General features: G+C 47.5%; 2 protein-coding genes across 2 annotated transcripts; both read left to right on the forward strand.

The window, feature by feature from the left end:
• Positions 1-2795: 2795 nt before the first annotated feature.
• Positions 2796-6639, forward strand: LOC147977149 (protein FAR1-RELATED SEQUENCE 5-like). The gene is made up of 5 exons (XM_087521081.1): positions 2796-2823; positions 3551-3678; positions 3739-4944; positions 5038-5261; positions 5910-6639. Exons 1-5 carry the CDS (start codon positions 2796-2798, stop codon positions 6637-6639), a joined length of 2316 nt encoding a protein of 771 aa, XP_087377207.1.
• A 12337-nt stretch (positions 6640-18976) lies between these two features.
• LOC147977150 (protein FAR1-RELATED SEQUENCE 5-like) lies at positions 18977-22053 on the forward strand. The gene is made up of 3 exons (XM_087521082.1): positions 18977-20072; positions 20165-20675; positions 21324-22053. The coding sequence occupies exons 1-3, from the start codon at positions 18977-18979 to the stop codon at positions 22051-22053; spliced, it is 2337 nt and encodes a 778-aa protein (XP_087377208.1).
• The last annotated feature ends 306 nt before the right edge of the window (positions 22054-22359 follow it).

The raw sequence follows: 22359 nt of genomic DNA on the forward strand, positions 1-22359 counted from the left end.
AAAATAAAAGAAACAGTTATCAAGGAAAATATTGAAGCAAAGGCAATGATAAAACCATTTGCAAAAAGAGGCTTATTTGAGGTGATCAGATGGCGTTACCATGGTCGGACACGACCAAGCTCCCGATAGGTGTATCTATGGTTCAAATCAGCCAGGTCCCCAAATGAAACCGTGGCATTTATGCCGATCAAGTGGCATGGCAATGGTTCGGGTTCGACCAAGCCCCCAAGTGATTCTGTGGCCTTAGGCCGATCAAGAGGCATGACTGGTTCAGACGTGACCAAGTCCCCAAGTGATCTGGTGGCTCTCGCCTATCAAGAGGCGTGACTATGGTTCAGACGTGACCACAAGTCCCCAAGTGATGTTGTGGCTTTTCGCCTACCAAATGGCGTTCCTATGGTTTAGACGCGACCAAGCCCCCAAGTGATATTGTGGCATTGCGCCGATCAAAAGGTGTGACTATGGTTCGGATACGACCAAAGCCCCCAAGTGATCAAGAATATGATAAGCTAATTAAGGCATGATACCCATGTTTGAACCGCGCATCATGGCAGCAGGTCCTCTTTGGCACCCTTTAACTTTTTGCAAGAGATAAATCCTTCTTGAACCGGATGTTAAACCGGATATTGAGAGCTTCAGAGCTTCGTGAAAGACATCTTTCCCTTGAACCGGATTGTAAACCAGAATACTTTCTGATGACCCGGTAATTTTCCGACGGCCTCTTAAACTCGAACTTGCGAGAAGTTAATTCCTTTTTGAACCGGAAATTCTTAAACCGGATTTGAAAGCTTCAAAGCTTTGTGATATAATTTGTCCTACATTGAAGAATTTGCAAGACAAAGTAATGGCTCGTCTTTTTAAAAGAAAGCAATATATAATATAAAAATATACCGGACGGATTTCACCTGATGCATCGGGTCAGAGATTATCACCGTGGAGTTGATGATCACCGGGTGAAGCTGAAATTACTCACAGGTGAGTCGGCCGCGGGAGCTAAGCAGATGAGCTGGCTCGGTGTTGTAAACCGGCGCGGACGCGTGAACCGGCTGTGAGGGTGGACGGGCGAGTTGTCCGTGTCGTTGTGAACCGATGCGGCCGCGAGAGACGGCCACGGCGTTGTAAACCGGCGCGACCACCTGTGCCAAAAGATGTTGGCATGCCTCCATCTCCGAGGTATAATATCATTTTTTTTGTCATAAATAGTCGCCCTGCATAAACAATATTATACACCAAGGCAAAGATAAACTTGTTCTTTGACAAAAACAACATGTGCTAATAAATCAAACTGGGAGCTGATAACTGCCACACGTGTGGCGTGGAGGGCGACCCGCCCGCACGCATCGTGTGGCATGGACGGGAACCGCCCCACACGACCCCGTCCGCATGCACAAAAGCGCGCCCGCACGTCCGGTGCGTGGCAACCCCGCCCGCACTGCCTCGTCCGGGCTAGACGAGCCGCTGCCCGCACGACCCAGCCGTTCCCGGCCTCCGATCCGTCCCCTCTCTCGTCTGCGCCCTCGCCCCCCGCCTGTCGAACCCCGACCTTCGTCGCCGGCCATCTCTGGTTGCCATGGCAACCAGGGAGGATCTGTAGGGCGCTCCCACCGCAAACCACACCCCTTATCTCCCCCACCCCATCCCACCCCCCCAACCCCCACTCCAACAACGCCCTCCAGAGACGACCAGCTAAAAGCAGGTGAATCTCCCTACTGTTTCTCATCCTCCTTCTGGGCAGAAAATTGCAAAATTACCGACGAAGTTGGCAACTAGATCCATCCTACATGGTTAAAACACTACATACGTTGTGTGACTTCGCAGTTGCCAAGCAGAATACACTAGATCTGCCATGTAGTACGCTAGAGATAACCGTGAGTTCTTAGTAGGTTGATGCTCCTAGTTGGTGAATGAATGGATGTGTAGGAATCCATAAAAAGGGAGAGAGAATTGATAAATTTGGAATAATGGGGGGTGTGAAAATTAATTGCCATTGGTGTATAACGTCAGTTGCCACCTGCCATTGTCGTCAACTGCCACCATGTCAACTTATTGCTTGCCATCCTATTGTAGAGCCTGATGCCATCGAATCAAACGGATAGCTAGCACCAGATTTTAGAAAAGGATAGTGGATGTGCATGTCCTACTAGCCATGATATGTTGGTTGCCAACGCATGAAAAATGTGATAGCACTGACGTGTTAACTTCTACATGCAAGCAGCACAATGATACAAAAAATTTGGATTGTTGATGCCTTCTTGTTCATCCAGCGATTGAGAGCACATCAGAACAGAAGCGAGACACGAAAAAGAATGAATCACGAAGATGGTGCAGATGATTGGGGTTCTCAAAGGCCAGAAACGCCGCCACCTTTCGATGCATCAGAGTACAGTCAGCTCATCTCTGCAGGGCCGTTGCTGCCGCTGCTAGAACAGTATGCAGGCGTAGGTACGATGCGTGCTAAAAAATGAAGAGAAACATTTGCCATCTTCTCGACGATGGACATGACATTCTACTTATGTCGTGCACTGTCATTTGTCTTGCAGGTTCTTATGACCAGAACACTCTTAGGGGGGCCCCGTGGCAAGTGTAGTCACAAGGCACTAATGCTGAGAAATGTACGGGCAGCCAAGTCCAACTAGCTAGTATGGCTAATCAAGGTAATGCAAAAACGAAAAAAGAGCACATAATGGTGTGGACATGAAAAATGAACATGAAAAAAAGATGGCAAAAGGACTCACGAGTTATCACAGGTGTAAAATGTAGAGCCTTCGTGCAGCATGTGGAATCGGGCAGCACCCATGTACCTGCCATCGACGTCGTACACAGGTGAGTCCATAAACATAGTGAAGATGCGGATGCTCAGTCAGCACAAGGACCATAGTTGACAACTACAAAAATTGCCATGACTGGTCTTCTACGGTTGCCATGTATTAAACACAACATTTGCCATCTCTGCACACCTGCAGTTGCCATGTAGGAAAAGCTGCAGTTGCCATTTCATGAAAACTGCAATTGCCATCTAATAACAAACTGCGATTGCCCTACCGATGCAACTTCAGTTGCCATGCAAGCAAAAATGCATTTGCCACATAAGGGCAACTGCAGTTGCCGTGCTAGCATGAAATGCGTTTGCCGTGATTTGACCAACCACTACTATGATTGCAGGTTATTACGCTGGCGGTGACCCGGCAAACGTCTCCTGGCAAGCTTCGCAAATTCCTGGTGGATCACGTCATTATGGTGTAACAGACCGCACACGATGGTCAAATACAGCACAACAAGGTAGAGGGAAAATATCTGAACCACAAAAAACAGCGCTACATTTGCTATTTGTAGTTATTTGTAGGCAAAACAATGGTTGCCATGTTTGTTGAACAGTAGGTGCCATGTCTGCACACCTACAGCTGCCATAAAAATGACCACCAACAGACTGACGACTTGCTGTCTGTAAAAGATGTCATGGAAAATCACTCGAAGATGGTGTGATCCATTGCGATCCACATGTTATCCAACACAAAATTCTTAATCTCGTACCTGTTTTTCCCTGTTACAGAACCTACAACTACAATGCACAGCGGCGCCGGCACATCTACTGCGGGGAGCTCTGAGCGCACGGAAGACGCGTTCCACCAGACAGCAGACAAACATGCCGCAAACAATTTCGAGTCAGAGTCGGGAATGGCAATCATTCCAGCAATGCCGGCAAGCACCCCTTTGAACACAAGCACTAGCAACTCTTAGGTAGATGGGACTGCCGCCCATACTGAAGTGAACGATGAAACTGACGACGACGCGCAAGGGGATGAAGATGGTTGGCAATCAAAGATCGTGGTGCCTCAGCCACCGTACATTGGGCAGAGATTGGAGTCATTCGAAGCAGCAAAGGAATACTACCAGACATATGCAAAGTTCCATGGGTTTGCGGTCAACACCGAGTACCGTAGGAAAATTAAGAAAACTAACGAGTACAGCAGAGGTGAGATGAGGTGCCACAAGGCACGCAGGAACAAGAAGGGGAAAGGCGATGCGCCTGTCGTTCCGGAACGAAAGAGAGGTATCATTCAGAAGACTGAGTGCCCTGTCCGGTGTAAGCTAAATGTAGATGGAGCACAGTGGGTGGTCAATGAGTATTTTGACGAGCACAACCACCAACTGATAAAGAAGTTCGACCTGGTGAAATTTCTGACCGCCCACAGAGGGTTCACCCCTGTCGAAAGGCAATTCGTAAAGCTGCTACATGATTGTAACGTCGGTCCATCGAGAATGGTGCAGATACTATCTCTCATCCACAGCAAAAAGGGGACTCTGAGTAGCATGCCGTACATACCAGCTGACGTCACAAACCTACGGGCAAGGTACCGTAGAGAGAGCAAGTTGGCAGACATAGAGGCCACAATTGCCTACTTCGATGAGAAAGCCAAAGAAGATGCAGATTTCTTCTACAGGATAAGGTTGGACGATGAGGACCGTGTCAGGAACATGTATTGGGTGGATGGTGCTGCAAGGAGAGCCTACAAACATTTCCGAGATTGCATTTCATTCGACGCGACGTACCTCACCAACATGTACAAGATGCCGTGTGCTCCGTTCATAGGGATAAATAACCACAATCAGTCATTGCAGTTCGGCTGTGGGCTCGTCCGGAACGAAGACACGGATGGGTACGTTTGGCTGTTCAAGACCTTCTTGGAGTGCATGGATGGACTTGCTCCGATGAACATAATAATGGACCAGGATTTCAGCATGCGTGCAGGCATAGAGGAGGTCTTTCCGTTGGCAGTGCACAGGCACTGTAGGTGGCACATTATAAAGAAGGCTGAGGAGAGGCTAGGACCGTTCTTTGCTGACCGTCCAGAGCTACACAAGGCATTCGAACTGTGCGTGGACCACAGCTTGACGGTGGAGGAGTTTGAAAGGAGCTGGATGGCCATGACTGAAACACATCAAGTCCAAGACAACGAGACTCTTGTAAGCCTGTGGGAGAAGCGAATGTACTGGGTGCCGGCCTACTTCATGCAGTGCTTCTTCCCCTTTCTGCAGACTACGCAGCGCAGCGAGGGATTCAATGCTGTTTTGAAGCGGTACGTTAGTCCTGGCAACTCATTGCTACAGTTTGCCAAACAGTACACAGCTTTGCAACAAAAAATTCTGGGATCTGAGCTGCAGCAAGAAGCGAACACCGCGCTAAAGCAGCCAAAATTGCTAACGTACTTACTGATGGAGAGGCAAATGAGCAAGATATACACCAACAAGATCTTTAACAAGTAAGTCAGTTGCGTTACAGTCTTATTTGCAGAAAAAGCACCAAGTCAGTATGTGCCTTATAGAGTGCGATGCAGTTGCCATGATTTTGCGGTTGCCATGTTTAATAAAGTACTGTTTGCCATGCTTACTCAGATGCAGTTGTCATATTCAATAGAAATTATGTTTTTCATGCTTACCCGGATGCAGTTTCAATGTTCAATGAAAATGCAGTTGCCATGTTTAATGCAATGTACTTCCACTGGACATGTTGGTGTGCAAATGCTAGTGTCAAATGGAAAATGTTATGTTGTTGCCATGTCTATTGAAATGCAATTGCCATGTTTACTAAAATGCAACTGCCATGTTTGCTGAAATGCAATTGCCATGTTTAATAAACTCTAGTTGCCATGTTTAACAAAATGCAGTTGCCATGTTTAAATAAGATGCATCTGCCATGTTTGTTGAAAATGCAGTTGTCATGTCTATTGTACTGCATTTGCCATGTATAGCGTACTGCATTTGCCATGTTCAACATACTATATTTGCCATGTTCAATGAATTACGTTTGCCATGTTCGAACAAAATGTATATCTATTTTCCATGACAACATAAGGTGCTGCAAGAAAAAAGCCCACAATAGTTTAACAGAAAACACACAAAAAATGCAGATTCCAGGAAGAAATAAAGCGTGCCAGCATGTTCACGGCTTTCCAGGTGGACGAACGTACGTTCAAGGTGTGTTCTATTTTGGGCATGTCAGATTCAGAACCTGAAGACCCGGACAAAGGAAGGAACTACTTCGTCACAGCCTCGATAGGCGAAGGCGAGTTCTACTGCCAATGCTGCAAGTTCGAACGGGACGGCATTGTGTGCTGTCACATACTAAAAGTAATGGACGTGAACGCTGTGACACGGATGCCCCGACATTTCATAAGGCGGCGATGGACTTGGGACGCTGACGATGCGTTGGCGCCGCAAACAACACACGCAGTTCTGGCTGTGCATGACGAGAGACCAGAGTCAACCATGGAAGCCGTGAGGCACGTTGTGCTGACAAAGAACTATGCTGAGCTAATTGATGAAGCGTGCAAGAGTGATGACACAGCGAGAGTCGCAGAAAAACACAGGAAAGCAGTCAAAAGAGAGCTTGATGAGATCAAGAAGAGGAAAGCCGAGGAAGCCTTACACCGGTTCCCCCGCACATCAAGCGTGCCTTCATCCACGGGGCCGTCGTCTGAAAACTCAGAGATAGGATCTGGAACAGCAAGCACACAGACCCAGGTCAGGAACCCACCCCGTTCCATCACAAAGGGTCGTCCAAGAGAGATAAGGTACAAGTCGGGATTGGAGATCCAAGCAAAACACAAGAAAACGAAGAAAGGGGCGGCCAATCCATAAGCAAAATTTTTGGCGTTGTGGACATTTTGTTTTGTACCCTACATGTTGAGAATTCTTTTTTAAAACAATTGGGGGAATAACTCTTCAGGGGCATCAGAAGTGCAAGGGAAAATTCATTGAATGGTTAAATGCAGTTGCCATGTTATGGGTACTTAATCTGCCATGATGTATGCATTTAATTTGCCATGTTATGTGTAGTTAGTCTGCCATGATTTTTGATACTAAACATGCCATGCTAATTTATGCTAAATATGCCATGCTGTTTTGTACTGAATATGCCATGCTAGTTGTAGTGGATCTGCCATGTTAATTGTACTGGATCTGCCATCTTAGTTGTGCTGTAGTTGCCATGTTAATTATGCTAGAGCTGCCATGTTGTTTGTACTGTATCTGCCATGTTAGATGTACTGGACATATGCCATGGTATTCCTGATGACTCTGCATGGCATGTATTCACATGACAAACACGACGCGGTTTACGGCACGTAGTGTGTTGTGTGCAAGTGTATGGGAAACAAGTTGGAAAACAGCGTAACGTGCATAAACCCCAGCAAAAACGTTGTGGCTGCATGATCAACCTACCCCCGTGCAGTTACCGATGAAAATGAAGAAGAAAAACAGCCAAAAATGTAAAACGACAATGACTTCCACTACCCATGTCTGATGAACTACATTTGCCATCGTTTTTAAAACATCGTAGACGCGTTCAAAGCATCAAACCGGTGCTAGAAACGACGAAACCATTGTAATAATTACTCCTAAAAGCAGGTTCACGTCCACACATATATTACATGAAACTATTCAAATGTCACTCGCACACCACCACTACATAGTAGCCTACGCGGGGTTGTAGCCACAACATAGCACACAAACATAGTTTTCAACGATAAACAACGAGATAATACCTTACATTCCTCGGCAACAGAATGTAAGGTGTGCGTCCGTTCTGTGACGCCACGTGATCACTTGTACTTCTTGGTGACTTTCTTGAAAGCTTCCTGCACAAACTCGCGTGCTCCCGCCCGCTTGTTGACATCTTCATTCGTCAACCAGTTCCATGTGTGGATTTTCCGGAGCTCAACGACCGTTGCAGCTGTGATAGCGGGGACAATTCTGCCTTCCCACTTCACAAGGTACTCCAGTGCGTGAAAGCCACAGTCCGTCCTGCATGAGGAAAAGAGTAACGTGACCACGCAAAGAGCTCAGACGTAACAAAAGACAGACTTCAATTTCAGATCTGACAAACAAAACAGGAATTGGATTGATGTAAAATGGCAGACGAAAAGGGAGGAAGGAATTCCGTGTTCCCTTGCTTTGTAGTCGCCACATACTCAGCCGGGAAATGACTGATCTGGACCTTTGAGTGTTCATAGTGACGGTGCCATGTCTCTTTGAGGTTCTTAATGAAGAATTCAGCATGCGTGGTGAGGTCTGCATCATCTTCCGAACGGATTGAATCAAGCACCTCAACACGTTGGTTCTTCAGGTCAAGACAGATCACGTAGTGGTGACCACACTTGTCGTGTGGGTCATGTGGTGAAAGGTCCTGGAACATGGGGAACATGACCTGCATTTAAAAAAGTGAGGAAAATGAGAATCAGCGTTCGCGTAAAGAACAGCAGAGGGACAAAGGAATTAGAATCACGTAGAAAAACTCTGGTTATGGGTGGGGGTAGTTGAAATAAAGTTGCCGTCCATGTGTGAACAAAAGTATGCCATGTATTTTACTATCAAGTTGCCACATAGTTTGCGCGGCATGCAAAAATCAAATAAGTCAGTGTGCATGGCAGCTGTTGCCAGATGAAAACAGCTGCCACGTAAAAGATAACTGCATATGATGGCAACAAAAAGCACACCTTGTGAAAAAAAAAGTGCAGACATTGAAGGAGTACTCACATATTTCTTCATTGTGAGCTTGAAATCACCGTGTTGGGCAAAGTTCTTCCTCAGGATTTTGTGGTGGAAGTCACCGTCCCATATTTTGCAGGTCACACTGTAATGCATGATTGTCTTGTCGGCGCACACATCGGTGTGGTTGTTGATGTAGTCAATACCGCATGCAACTACGTTCGTCGACATTTTGCCGTTTGGCCTCACGGACTCAGCAAGATCACCAAGGTCGACGTACGTCGCTCCGCATTGAATGACTTTGGTTCTGTCCAAACATGAGCTGTATGAAAACAATATAACATGGAAGGATCATGCCTACTAAGTAAAAAAAATTATGAAAGAACTAAAACAATATAACATAGAAAGTACGAAGGATGTGAATGGTAAAAAAGGAGCAAAGCAAAATGAGATGTTATGGGGTGTGGTCGTTTACGCTTTCAGCTCCTTCATGTGCTTGCCGCTGGACCTCGCATTTCCAAACCGCTTGACGATATCGTACAGCTGGGTCTGTTCTTTAGTGGCCCTGAATTCGGGCTCGTAGTCTTCCGCGGGAGGTGGGTGCACTACCCTCTGCTGCCTCACAGAACCAGGAGTGGCACTCCTAACGGTATCTTCAGATACCGTGTCTGCAGGCACGTTGGAACTTGATTGCCCTTGCCCTCGTGAGGACTTCCTCTGCAATGCTGCCTCCTCAAGCATGCCGTAAGTTTCTTCAAGAGACGGTGAAATCTCCTCGGGTGTGGCTGCAGTGATAAAAAAAAGTGGGTTAGGATACCTAGGAAATCAAAAGCAGATGGATTGTGAGAAAAGATGGGGTGCATGATGTGAGTGGTAGGTAGGAAAAAGTGGGGCAGTTGCCATGTGTGATCCAGCTGTAGTGACCATGTCATAGCAACTACAGTTGCCATGTAGTTGGAATGTAGTTGCCATCTAGTTGGAATGTAGTTGCCATGTCACAGCAACTACAGTTGCCCTGTTGTGTCAACTGCACTTGCCATGTGATTGCTTTATGAAAAAATGCAGCATGGAAACAAAAAAAATGCAGGTGACATGGTGTTGAATCAATTCCAGTTGCCATGTGTGATGCACTGTGTTTGCCATGTTACGGAGACTACGGTTGCCATATCGAATCAACTTCAGTTGCCACATGGTTGCCCAAATGTAAAATGCAACATGGCAGAAAAAAAAGTAGGTGACACGGTGCATCAAATCCAGTTGCCATGTCATCGCATGTCAGTTGCCATCACAAGTGAGAACCCCCCAAAACAAAAAATATGATTGGGACAACAGTGAAACTACACAGACGTGTGCAAGAAAAATCATATGGAGATGGAAAGTGTACCTGCCACAATCGGCTCTGCGAACTTGACAGCCTTCCTGCCCTCGACCATTGGCTGCGCCATCATTGCAGGCATGCCTCCTGGGAATGCAAAGGCAACTGGCATAGGATTTTGCACAACCGGTTGATCTTGACTGATGCCAAGGTTGAAACTCGGTGGGGTAAAGGCCATTGGGTGCCTCTCATTCCTGCTGGCCGGACCACGAACGACTTGCGGGGCAGAATCCAAGGGTGAAAGATCAACAAACATATCTGAATCGGCAGCTGCAGAATGATCGTCCTTATTTGCAGGGCGGGGCGTGTTGTTAGTGGTATCAATCGTAGCTTTCATGACAATCTTCTTGTTTGGGTTGTAGGGGACACCGACGTTGACTGGGAGCCTGGAAGTGCACAGATTTATGCTGGGGATTTCCTCTGCAGGAAAAGGCGCAGTCTGCTCCGGGTGTTCACCTGCGTCGCTCGTGCCCGGCTTGACACCTGCATCAGTTGTGCTCCGGTCTTCAGGTTTCTCCGTCACATTGCTTTTGGCAGGTGGCGGGAACAGTGTGGACGCAGGAACAAAACCAGACTCATCTCTCCTGCTCCTGGCTACTGTCGGTGCGTTCGGTATGTCTGTTGGTTGCTTGCGGGGGCTACGACGCCTAGGTGGTAGACCAACACGCGAAACAGTCGCCTTAGCAGTATCTGCACCGCCAGGAGCTGGAGCTATTGTGCCAGGACTCTCACCTGTAGATGGCATGTCCTTGTGAACTGCCGCCTCGACCGCTTCTGTCATGGACACAGGAGTGCCACTGCGCACGCGCTTGGAATCAGTGTCAGATGAGCGGGAATCTTCCTTGCCTAGGTTCGTCTCGGGAGCGTCCACTTCAACGCTTGCTGATGGGGTGGCATGACTCACAGCAGCATCCTTCATTGCCAGAAGGGTTGGCAGTATTTCAGCTGTCCTGGCAGATACCGACTCGTCACTCCCCGATGTACGGATGCCTGTTGTTGTAGGCTGCACATCTGCAGCCGGCGGAGATGGTCTGCCACTTGCATCATAGTTGGTGGGAGCGGTCAACGGTGCAGCAGCAGTATTGTCGACTGGTGCCTCCTGTACATCTGAGTTGCCCCCTGTTGACAACTTTGAATGCATGCGTTCGAGCGGGTCCTTACTGATATGCTTGGACCCACGCGTAGTAGTCTTCTTCACCCTGCAAAAAAAATGAAGCGCATGAAAAAGGTATTTAAAAATGAAACAAAATTATGTTTGCCTTGGTAGAAATCTTAAGAAAATGGAAAAACAGGTGGAAAAGCTGGCAGTTGCCATGTAAGGGGAACGTCAGTTGCCATGTGTCATAACTAGCAGTTGCCATCCAGCAGCAGTTGCCATGTTAGCAACCTTGAAAGAATGATAAAAATGTCTGATCTGCCATGAATGCAATTTCAAACCTAGGCGTGGGATGAGCTCACAAGACAACGGTAAAAAGATGGCAGTTGCCATAAGGTACATTAAAGTTACCATTTGGCCTACATTCCAAATGCCATGTGAAAAACAAAAATAGAAGTTGCCACATGTTTAGAAAGTAAATAAAATATCATTTGGTAAAACAGCGGTTGCCACGTGGGGGGGGGCGATGACAGAAGACAATGTGACAAGCTAAACGAATGCATTGGAAAATCAAAAAATATAGCGCTATGTCAATGAAAGTGGATGAAGAAACCTACTTCCTGACTGCCTTCCTCAGGTCTGGCAACACGACAGGATCCCCGGTGTTGGTTGTCGTCGTGCGAGGAGATGTCCTGGTGGAAGTGGTATCACCGGCAATGGGAGCACCTTTGTTCAATCGAGCAGAAACACGGGTTGGCGTTGGCACCTGTTTCTTCGTAATTGCTCGTCCACCAGCTGTCGGCTCGCTACACGTATGAGATGGAGGTCAAAAAAAGAGGTGGCAATTGTCAGACAGCAATCTCGTTGCCGCGTTTGAAAGAACACAAGTGCAAAGAAGAGGATGAGTCTGTTCGAAGAAAATAGACAAAGCAAAAAGCTAAGATGAAAGTCAAACCTCTTCCTGGCAGCTACAGGGTCGGTCCTAGACCTCTTGCCAGCAGAAACTTGCCCAGCACCCTCTGGAGCCATCCCCCTCTTTGATGGCAAAACCCCTTCGCCTCTCACAGCCGTGTGTTGTTTGACTTTATCCGGTTGGGGGACATCTGTTGCATCCTTGCCCTTGTTACCACCTACGCGAACTTCAGCGTGTTCATCATCATCGGTGTCCTCTTGCACATTATCCATGACATCATCGTCATCCTTGCTGAGACCAGCGTCTCCACCTAGTTCATCTTGTGTGTCAGCGGGCTCCTGGGAACTGTTGTAGTCATACCGGCCACGGCAACCGGTTGGCCGGTGTGTACGTTCTGGGACAAATGAAGTGAATTGCCTCGCAACCGCGTCGCCGTCAGAGCCACTGAGGGACGTCCACCCCTCAACCAACTTCCCGAGCAAGCCAGTCATTCCAGATGCAAACTGCTCTATTAGCTGCTCAACAGGTGCCCTCGCGTGTACACAAAACAAAGAGGCATCAATGACAACCCCGTATTGCAATCACTTGCACGACATCGAAAAATACTCCACGGAAACCATATATGTATATCTTTTGATTACCTCTGAAGGACAAGACGGAGCTGAGTGCACGTCCATCCACTTTTCAAAGTTTTGAGGCCCCCAAACACGTTGTAGTCTATAGAATGCTTGGCCATCAGCTGGGGAGAAAGAAAAAAAAGTAGGAAACGATATAAGAGAGAGAATGATGAACACTGACTAGCAGTTCATGTGTTGCAAAAAAAGCAGAACTAACCTGCAGTTTACCATATTTGCTATCAGTTACCCTGTCTGCAGCAAGCACAGCCTTGACAGCATCGATAGTCCACGCAGAAACAGCAAACTTGTGCGCAGGCGGCGGGCCTCCTGTCCCAGTGAAGTCCACGGTGGACAGATCAAGGCAGTCGACGTACATGAGCTGATGTACAACAATTTTAAAAAGAAAGAAAAATCAGTTGCGGTCATGGTATTTTGCGACAAATAACAGGAGAAAATATATGGTATTTTACGAAGAATATGCCATCTGCATGTGCTAGTTGCCATCATAGAGTGATGGCAGTTGCCATCATAGTATGATGGCAGTTGCCATGTTGTAATGTTGGTAGTTGCCATCACAGTATGATGGCAGTTGCCATATAGTCATGATGGCAGTTGCCACATAATCAACATGGCAGTTGCCATCTTGTTATGATCATGTTGACATGCATGAATAATGATGTGTTAAAAAATAGTGTTCACATAAAGGACCGGTAAAAAAATACCATTAAATGCAGTCGACAACCCTTCTGGTACACCTTGCTTGCAAATGCATCATGCAGGAAGTCGGCAATGAACTTACACCAGTTCATGTTCTTCACATCTTTCAGTTTCGCCTGCACCGCATAAAATTCAGGACAAGGAGTTGCCACGTCAGAATTCCAATGGAAAAAACAACAAAAAAACTGTCAGTGACTAGCTTGCACATGACATCGGAGCAAAAAAAATTGAAGGAAAAATAATGTAGTAAAGATAGATCATTCACCAGGATGGGGAAGCATTTGTTGCTTGGGCGAAGAGAAGTGGTCGTCGCGAAAACGGCTGAGATGAGGTACATGAGTAGCTTCATCTTGAAAACATCTCCGTGCGTCATCATGGCCTCCAACGAATCTGCCACTGCAGTCGTGTTCGGCATGGATTCCAACCCAGGAAACAAACGGGGGAACAGCGCTTCCTCGATCTCGTTGTTGACCTCGTACGGGACTTTGATATGTCCACGGGGCACACCCAACGTGCAGAACACGGATTCCTCATTCAGCGGTAGTCTTCCGCGTCCCGGAATCACGAATTCTCTGGAGGCGAGGGCGTAGATCTCACCAAGCCAATCGCATACAGGGTTGACAAGGTTCGTGCACCGGACAGCCATCATAGACTGCATACCCATCTCAGCAGCAGCCCCCTTCTGATCGTTGCTGAATTTGTCAGTCAACACAGTCAGTCGTTCTTGGGAGGCTCTATTACGAATACGTTTCTTCTTCTGCAAAAAACAGACATAAAGTGATCAGTTGTTGCCATGTTTTTTGGAAAAAAGAGATCAGTTGTTGCCGCGTTTTGCAATGTAAAGAAATTTTAGTTCGTGCTAGACGACTGCAAGCTCAAGGTTGTCAACCATTAACATACAGCAGGAGGAAGGGGGGATGTATGAACATTTACCTCATCACCCTCTTTTCTTCGTCCAGTTGCCCGATTACGCTGTGGTGGATCCATGAAATCATCATCGTCGTTTTGACGATCACCACGAGCCATTCTGCTGAGATGGGAACAGACCAAATTGTCATGGTGGAAATGTAACTGCAAAGAGGTCAGCAAAAACTTGCCACATGCAAAGCATATGTATGGCATCTGATACATTTGATATGCAAAGTCGGTTGCCACATTATGCAACCAATTTGCCACATTGTCTTATATGCAGAATGGCAACAGACAGTGTGTTCACACTCTATTTGCCACATGAATATACTATCCAGGTGGCAACAGGCACACTTTATGTGCACAGTGGTTGCCATCCAGTGCAGTTGGCTCGTGAATGTACATTGACTACCGATTGTGACAACTATCACAGTGTGGTTACTATCACATATCATTCGGAAAAACACTGGCCGCAATGAAAATAGCATGATTGTGGCACCTAACACAGGAATTCAGCAAATCTTAGTTGCCACACGGAGAAAAAGCGTGTGCGTGGCAACTATCACATTACTTCAGCAAAATTATTTGCCACATGGAAGAGCATGTGTGCGGCAACTATCACAGTCATTGAATGAAAAAATAGTTGCCATGTGAGAAAGCTTACATGTGGCAACTAACACAATCATTTCAGTAATTTGTTGCCGCAAGGGGAAACACGTTTGTGGCAACTATCAAATTTGTTCAGGGAGTTAGTGGTCGCACAAACATGATAGTTAATGTAACTATCAAGTTCGCCTCATACTGCATTTTCAAAACCAAACTAACTAGATCTAGGGTTCAATGGCAACTACCTCGACTTCAAATTCACCCTCAAAATTCTCCCACGAACTGACTTCAAACACAAAATCGAACTAACGCACATCAAAAACAACCCCGGGAGACACCTGCTCAATCCATAGTCAATACTAGTTCGTGCCTCCGAACAGGCAGAACCACGCCGACGATGCTGCCGCCGCGCCCGCGACGAAACTGACCAGTGCAACCAAAAGCGGCTATCAGACGACTTCGGCGCCGGCCGGAACGCCGACGCATCGACGAATCGCCTGAATTTCTACGAATCTCGGTCGAGGAATCGAACAGGGAGGGAAGGGGAGGAAATGCAGGAAGGGAATGCGAGGGTTGCAGCGAGCAGTACCTTCAACCCGCAGGCGCTCCGGTGAGCCGCTCCATTCCGGCGAGCACCATCGACGGTCCCGAACACCGTCGATTCTTCTGCCTCCGCCGTCGCCTTCTCCCCTCGCCTTCTCCTTTGATGGTTTGAAATGCGAGTGGGTTCTGTCGGTAACTGTGGTGTGGGTGAGTAAATGGAAGTGTGAGGGAGAGGGGGCAGAGGCGTGCGACGTCAACCGCAGTCGAAGCGTGGCGTGCGGGCGCATTGCAGTTCCACCGCACGACTCAGATGGCAACCGCTGACCGCGGGGTGGCAACCAACGTGCGGGCGAACCTACTCACACACCGCACACGCGCCTCATCCTACGTGGCACAAAAAAACACCTGGTTTGTTCCAAGATTCGTGCACACACCTGCCAACGGTGATGCTTGCGTGTGGTCGGGGTGGTGAACGCCCACACGTGTGGGCGTTAACATTATCGATCAAACTTGGATGAATATCACCTGATTTTTTATCGGACAGACAAAGATGGAGCAGTGCTGCCACGGCTCTTGACAGAGGTGACGGCTCAGGCAACAGCGGCTTAAACATGGCAAGTCACGGCGAGTCAATGGAGCAGGGGGCGGCTCAAGGCGGCGGAGTTAGCTTGTGGTTGTGGTGACCCGCCTGTGTCGGCAGAGTGAAGCGGCACCAGCCGGGCAGGCGAGTCTGTACCCTGTAGTGGACTCTTCCCTTGAGGCCTTCAGAAATGCACAAAATTTGTATTAATGGATATCCACATGAGCCTATACTGCTATGTGCACTGGCGGCCTGGCCGTCCCTTGCGCATAAGCTTCTGTCACGTGTCCCGTCGGTTTGGACTTTGGACGAACAAGTGGAGACCCTTGAAGCGCGGTTGCGCTGGCTATGCAGCCTATATGTGTGCAAACGTGAACGCGTCCTCCCCCTGTGCCTGCCAACTTTGGTGGTATTACTACTAGCAATTGATGCGCTAGTATCAGTATTCTTTGTCTTCCATCCAGAGTAGTTTTCCATTAAACCTAGGGACTCGTGACATGCAATGATGCTTGTTTCTTTATTCCTTTGCCCTCACGTCTAAAAAAGCAATAGCAGTGACAACTTGGTGGATTTGACCTGCGCCGCTAGCCTTTCTTTTGCTGCCATGATTTATCCTCGTATCGACTGATTTCGGGTCGTAGGAGTCTTCGGAAGCAGCAGAGCCCGAATCCAAAACTCCATCCACTTCCTTTCCGGGTCGTAGTTGCTTTGACCTTTCCTTCTTTTCTTTTTCCTATTTTTTTTGAGCTTGATCTTTTTTGAGCAGACCGAACATGGCTTTGGCAATTGACGGATAGTGAATCAGCCTAATCCTTCACGTGAGATGAACCTTTTGAGCAATAATTGTCTTGGGAATCTGTGCCTTTGTAGGTTTTCCTCCCCTTGAATCAAATGAATATTTAGAAAGTGCAAATTCACTTGACTCGATCATTACGCCAGGGAGTAGTACTCCATATAGTCTGTACGGCTTGGTCCCTCGTGTCCAGATAGCAAACCGATATCAAAGAAGAAGATAATGTTGATGGATGTTGTACGGCTTGGAAGTAGCACTAAAACCAACTCGAGATTTGACGCGCAGGCAAAATAGGTTGTAGGAGAAAATGACGGTCCCACTTGCCAGGCGTACAGAACGCTCAAACTCTTTTTTCTTTGGGAGCTGATAACTGCCACACGTGTGGCGTGGAGGGCGACCCGCCCGCACGCATCGTGTGGCATGGACGGGAACCGCCCCGCACGACCCCGTCCGCGTGCACAAAAGCGCGCCCGCACGTCCGGTGCGTGGCAACCCCGCCCGCACTGCCTCGTCCGGGCCAGACGAGCCGCTGCCCGCACGACCCAGCCGTTCCCGGCCTCCGACCCGTCCCCTCTCTCGTCTGCGCCCTCGCCCCCCGCCTGTCGAACCCCGACCTCCGTCGCCGGCCATCTCTGGTTGCCATGGCAACCAGGGAGGATCTGTAGGGCGCTCCCACCGCAAACCACACCCCTTATCTCCCCCCACCCCATCTCACCCCCCCAACCCCCACTCCAACAACGCCCTCCAGAGACGACCAGCTAAAAGCAGGTGAATCTCCCGATCTCCCTACTGTTTCTCATCCTCCTTCTGGGCAGAAAATTGCAAAATTACCGACGAAGTTGGCAACTAGATCCATCCTACAGGGTTAAAACACTACATACGTTGTGTGACTTCGCAGTTGCCAAGCAGAATACACTAGATCTGCCATGTAGTACGCTAGAGATAACCGTGAGTTCTCAGTAGGTTGATGCTCCTAGTTGGTGAATGAATGGATGTGCAGGAATCCATAAAAAGGGAGAGATAATTGATAAATTTGGAATAATGGGGGGTGTGAAAATTAATTGCCATTGGTGTATAACGTCAGTTGCCACCTGTCATTGTCGTCAACTGCCACCATGTCAACTTATTGCTTGCCATCCTATTGTAGAGCCTGATGCCATCGAATCAAACGGATAGCTAGCACCAGATTTTAGAAAAGGATAGTGGATGTGCATGTCCTACTAGCCATGATATGTTGGTTGCCAACGCATGAAAAATGTGATACAACTGACGTGTTAACTTCTACATGCAAGCAGCACAATGATAAAAAAAATTTGGATTGTTGATGCCTTCTTGTTCATCCAGTGATTGAGAGCACATCAGAACAGAAGCGAGACACGGAAAAGAATGAATCACGAAGATGGTGCAGATGATTGGGGTTCTCAAAGGCCAGAAACGCCGCCACCTTTCGATGCATCAGAGTACAGTCAGCTCATCTCTGCAGGGCCGTTGCTGCCGCTGCTAGAACAGTGGCGTAGGTACGATGCGTGCTAAAAAATGAAGAGAAACATTTGCCATCTTCGCGAAGATGGACATGACATTCTACTTATGTCGTGCACTGTCATTTGTCTTGCAGGTTCTTATGACCAGAACACTCTTAGGGGGGCCCCGTGGCAAGTGCAGTCACAAGGCGCTAACGCTGAGAAATGTACGGGCAGCCAAGTCCAACTAGCTAGTATGGCTAATCAAGGTAATGCAAAAACGAAAAAAGAGCACATAATGGTGTGGACATGAAAAATGAACATGAAAAAAAGATGGCAAAAGGACTCACGAGTTATCACAGGTGTAAAATGCAGAGCCTTCGTGCAGCATGTGGAATCGGGCAGCACCCATGTACCTGCCATCGACGTCGTACACAGGTGAGTCCATAAACATAGTGAAGATGCAGATGCTCAGTCAGCACAAGGAGCATAGTTGACAACTACAAAAATTGCCATGACTGGTCTTCTACGGTTGCCATGTATTAAACACAACATTTGCCATCTCTGCACACCTGCAGTTGCCATGTAGGAAAAGCTGCAGTTGCCATTTCATGACAACTGCAATTGCCATCTAATAACAAACTGCGATTGCCCTACCGATGCAACTTCAGTTGCCATGTTTGTTGAACAGTAGGTGCCATGTCTGCACACCTACAGCTGCCATAAAAATGACCACCAACAGACTGACGGCTTGTTGTCTGTAAAAGATGTCATGGAAAATCACTCGAAGATGGTGTGATCCGTTGCGATCCACATGTTATCCAACACAAAATTCTTAATCTCGTACCTGTTTTTCCTTGTTACAAAACCTACAACTACAATGCACAGCGGCGCCGGCACATCTACTGCGGGGAGCTCTGAGCGCACGGAAGACGCGTTCCACCAGACAGCAGACAAACATGCCGCAAACAATTTCGAGTCAGAGTCGGGAATGGCAATCATTCCAGCAATGCCGGCAAGCACCCCTTTGAACACAAGCACTAGCAACTCTCAGGTAGATGGGACTGCCGCCCATACTGAAGTGAACGATGAAACTGACGACGACGCGCAAGGGGATGAAGATGGTGGGCAATCAGATATCGTGGTGCCTCAGCCGCCGTACATTGGGCAGAGATTTGAGTCATTCGAAGCAGCAAAGGAATACTATCAGACATATGCAAAGTTCCATGGGTTTGCGGTCAACACAGAGTACCATAGGAAAATTAAGAAAACTAACGAGTACAGTAGAGGTGAGATGAGGTGCCACAAGGCACGCAGGAACAAGAAGGGGAAAGGCGATGCGCCTGTCGTTCCGGAACGAAAGAGAGGTATCATTCAGAAGACTGAGTGCCCTGTCCGGTGTAAGCTAAACGTAGATGGAGCACAGTGGGTGGTCAATGAGTATTTTGACGAGCACAACCACCAACAGATAAAGAAGTTCGACCTGGTGAAATTTCTGACCGCCCACAGAGGGTTCACCCCCGTCGAAAGGCAATTCGTAAAGCAGCTACATGATTGTAACGTCGGTCCATCGAGAATGGTGCAGATACTATCTCTCATCCACAGCAAAAAGGGGACTCTGAGTAGCATGCCGTACATACCAGCTGACGTCACAAACCTACGGGCAAGGTACCGTAGAGAGAGCAAGTTGGCAGACATAGAGGCCACAATTGCCTACTTCGATGAGAAAGCCAAAGAAGATGCAGATTTCTTCTACAGGATAAGGTTGGACGATGAGGACCGTTTCAGGAACATGTATTGGGTGGATGGTGCTGCAAGGAGAGCCTACAAACATTTCCGAGATTGCATTTCATTCGACGCGACGTACCTCACCAACATGTACAAGATGCCGTGCGCTCCGTTCATAGGGATAAATAACCACAATCAGTCATTGCAGTTCGGCTGTGGGCTCGTCCGGAACGAAAAGACACGGATGGGTACGTTTGGCTGTTCAAGACCTTCTTGGAGTGCATGGATGGACTTGCTCCGATGAACATAATACTGGACCAGGATTTCAGCATGCGTGCAGGCATAGAGGAGGTCTTTCCGTTGGCAGTGCACAGGCACTGTAGGTGGCACATTATAAAGAAGGCTGAGGAGAGGCTAGGACCGTTCTTTGCTGACCGTCCAGAGCTGCACAAGGCATTCGAACTATGCGTGGACCACAGCTTGATGGTGGAGGAGTTTGAAAGGAGCTGGATGGCCATGACTGAAACACATCAAGTCCAAGACAACGAGACTCTTGTAAGCCTGTGGGAGAAGCGAATGTACTGGGTGCCGGCCTACTTCATGCAGTGCTTCTTCCCCTTTCTGCAGACTACGCAGCGCAGCGAGGGATTCAATGCTGTTTTGAAGCGGTACGTTAGTCCTGGCAACTCATTGCTACAGTTTGCCAAACAGTACACAGCTTTGCAACAAAAAATTCTGGGATCTGAGCTGCAGCAAGAAGCGAACACCGCGCTAAAGCAGCCAAAATTGCTAACGTACTTACTGATGGAGAGGCAAATGAGCAAGATATACACCAACAAGATCTTTAACAAGTAAGTCAGTTGCGTTACAGTCTTATTTGCAGAAAAAGCACCAAGTCAGTATGTGCCTTATAGAGTGCGATGCAGTTGCCATGATTTTGCGGTTGCCATGTTTAATAAAGTACTGTTTGCCATGCTTACTCAGATGCAGTTGTCATATTCAATAGAAATTATGTTTTTCATGCTTACCCGGATGCAGTTTCAATGTTCAATGAAAATGCAGTTGCCATGTTTAATGCAATGTACTTCCACTGGACATGTTGGTGTGCAAATGCTAGTGTCAAATGGAAAATGTTATGTTGTTGCCATGTCTATTGAAATGCAATTGCCATGTTTACTAAAATGCAACTGCCATGTTTGCTGAAATGCAATTGCCATGTTTAATAAACTCTAGTTGCCATGTTTAGCAAAATGCAGTTGCCATGTTTAAATAAGATGCATCTGCCATGTTTGTTGAAAATGCAGTTGCCATGTCTATTGTACTGCATTTGCCATGTATAGCGTACTGCATTTGCCATGTTCAACATACTATATTTGCCATGTTCAATGAATTACGTTTGCCATGTTCGAACAAAATGTATATCTATTTTCCATGACAACATAAGGTGCTGCAAGAAAAAAGCCCACAATAGTTTAACAGAAAACACACAAAAAATGCAGATTCCAGGAAGAAATAAAGCGTGCCAGCATGTTCACGGCTTTCCAGGTGGACGAACGTACGTTCAAGGTGTGTTCTATTTTGGGCATGTCAGATTCAGAACCTGAAGACCCGGACAAAGGAAGGAACTACTTCGTCACAGCCTCGATAGGCGAAGGCGAGTTCTACTGCCAATGCTGCAAGTTCGAACGGGACGGCATTGTGTGCTGTCACATACTAAAAGTAATGGACGTGAACGCTGTGACACGGATGCCCCGACATTTCATAAGGCGGCGATGGACTTGGGACGCTGACGATGCGTTGGCGCCGCAAACAACACACGCAGTTCTGGCTGTGCATGACGAGAGACCAGAGTCAACATTGGAAGCCGTGAGGCACGTTGTGCTGACAAAGAACTATGCTGAGCTAATTGATGAAGCGTGCAAGAGTGATGACATAGCGAGAGTCGCAGAAAAACACAGGAAAGCACTCAAAAGAGAGCTTGATGAGATCAAGAAGAGGAAAGCCGAGGAAGCCTTACACCAGTTCCCCCGCACATCAAGCGTGCCTTCATCCACGGGGCCGTCGTCTGAAAACTCGGAGATAGGATCTGGAACAGCAAGCACACAGACCAAGGTCAGGAACCCACCCCGTTCCATCACAAAGGGTCGTCCAAGAGAGATAAGGTACAAGTCGGGATTGGAGATCCAAGCAAAACACAAGAAAACGAAGAAAGGGGTGGCCAATCCATGAGCAAAAATTTTGGCGTTGTGGACATTTTGTTTTGTACCCTACATGTTGAGAATTCTTTTTTAAAACAATTGGGGGAATAACTCTTCAGGGGCATCAGAAGTGCAAGGGAAAATTCATTGAATGGTTAAATGCAGTTGCCATGTTATGGGTACTTAATCTGCCATGATGTATGCATTTAATTTGCCATGTTATGTGTAGTTAGTCTGCCATGATTTTTGATACTAAACATGCCATGCTAATTTATGCTAAATATGCCATGCTGTTTTGTACTGAATATGCCATGCTAGTTGTAGTGGATCTGCCATG

Source organism: Triticum urartu, chromosome 4A (assembly GCF_056163025.1).
Source record: "Triticum urartu cultivar PI428250 chromosome 4A, HENAU_Tu73, whole genome shotgun sequence".
NCBI classification, from domain to species: Eukaryota; Viridiplantae; Streptophyta; class Magnoliopsida; order Poales; family Poaceae; genus Triticum; species Triticum urartu.

What these genes read in the sequence shown, in the direction of transcription:
- LOC147977149 (XM_087521081.1), top strand. Translation starts at nt 2,796, where the DNA reads ATGTACCTGCCATCGACGTCGTACACAG. An exon ending in TCGAGTCAGAGTCGGGAATG is followed by an intron (nt 3,679 to 3,738) that starts GCAATCATTCCA and finishes AGCAACTCTTAG; the next exon opens with GTAGATGGGACTGCCGCCCA. An exon ending in CCATGACTGAAACACATCAA is followed by an intron (nt 4,945 to 5,037) that starts GTCCAAGACAAC and finishes CCCTTTCTGCAG; the next exon opens with ACTACGCAGCGCAGCGAGGG.
- LOC147977150 (XM_087521082.1), top strand. Translation starts at nt 18,977, where the DNA reads ATGCACAGCGGCGCCGGCACATCTACTGCGGGGAGCTCTGAGCGCACG. An exon ending in GAACGAAAAGACACGGATGG is followed by an intron (nt 20,073 to 20,164) that starts GTACGTTTGGCT and finishes GCATGCGTGCAG; the next exon opens with GCATAGAGGAGGTCTTTCCG. An exon ending in ACCAACAAGATCTTTAACAA is followed by an intron (nt 20,676 to 21,323) that starts GTAAGTCAGTTG and finishes CAAAAAATGCAG; the next exon opens with ATTCCAGGAAGAAATAAAGC.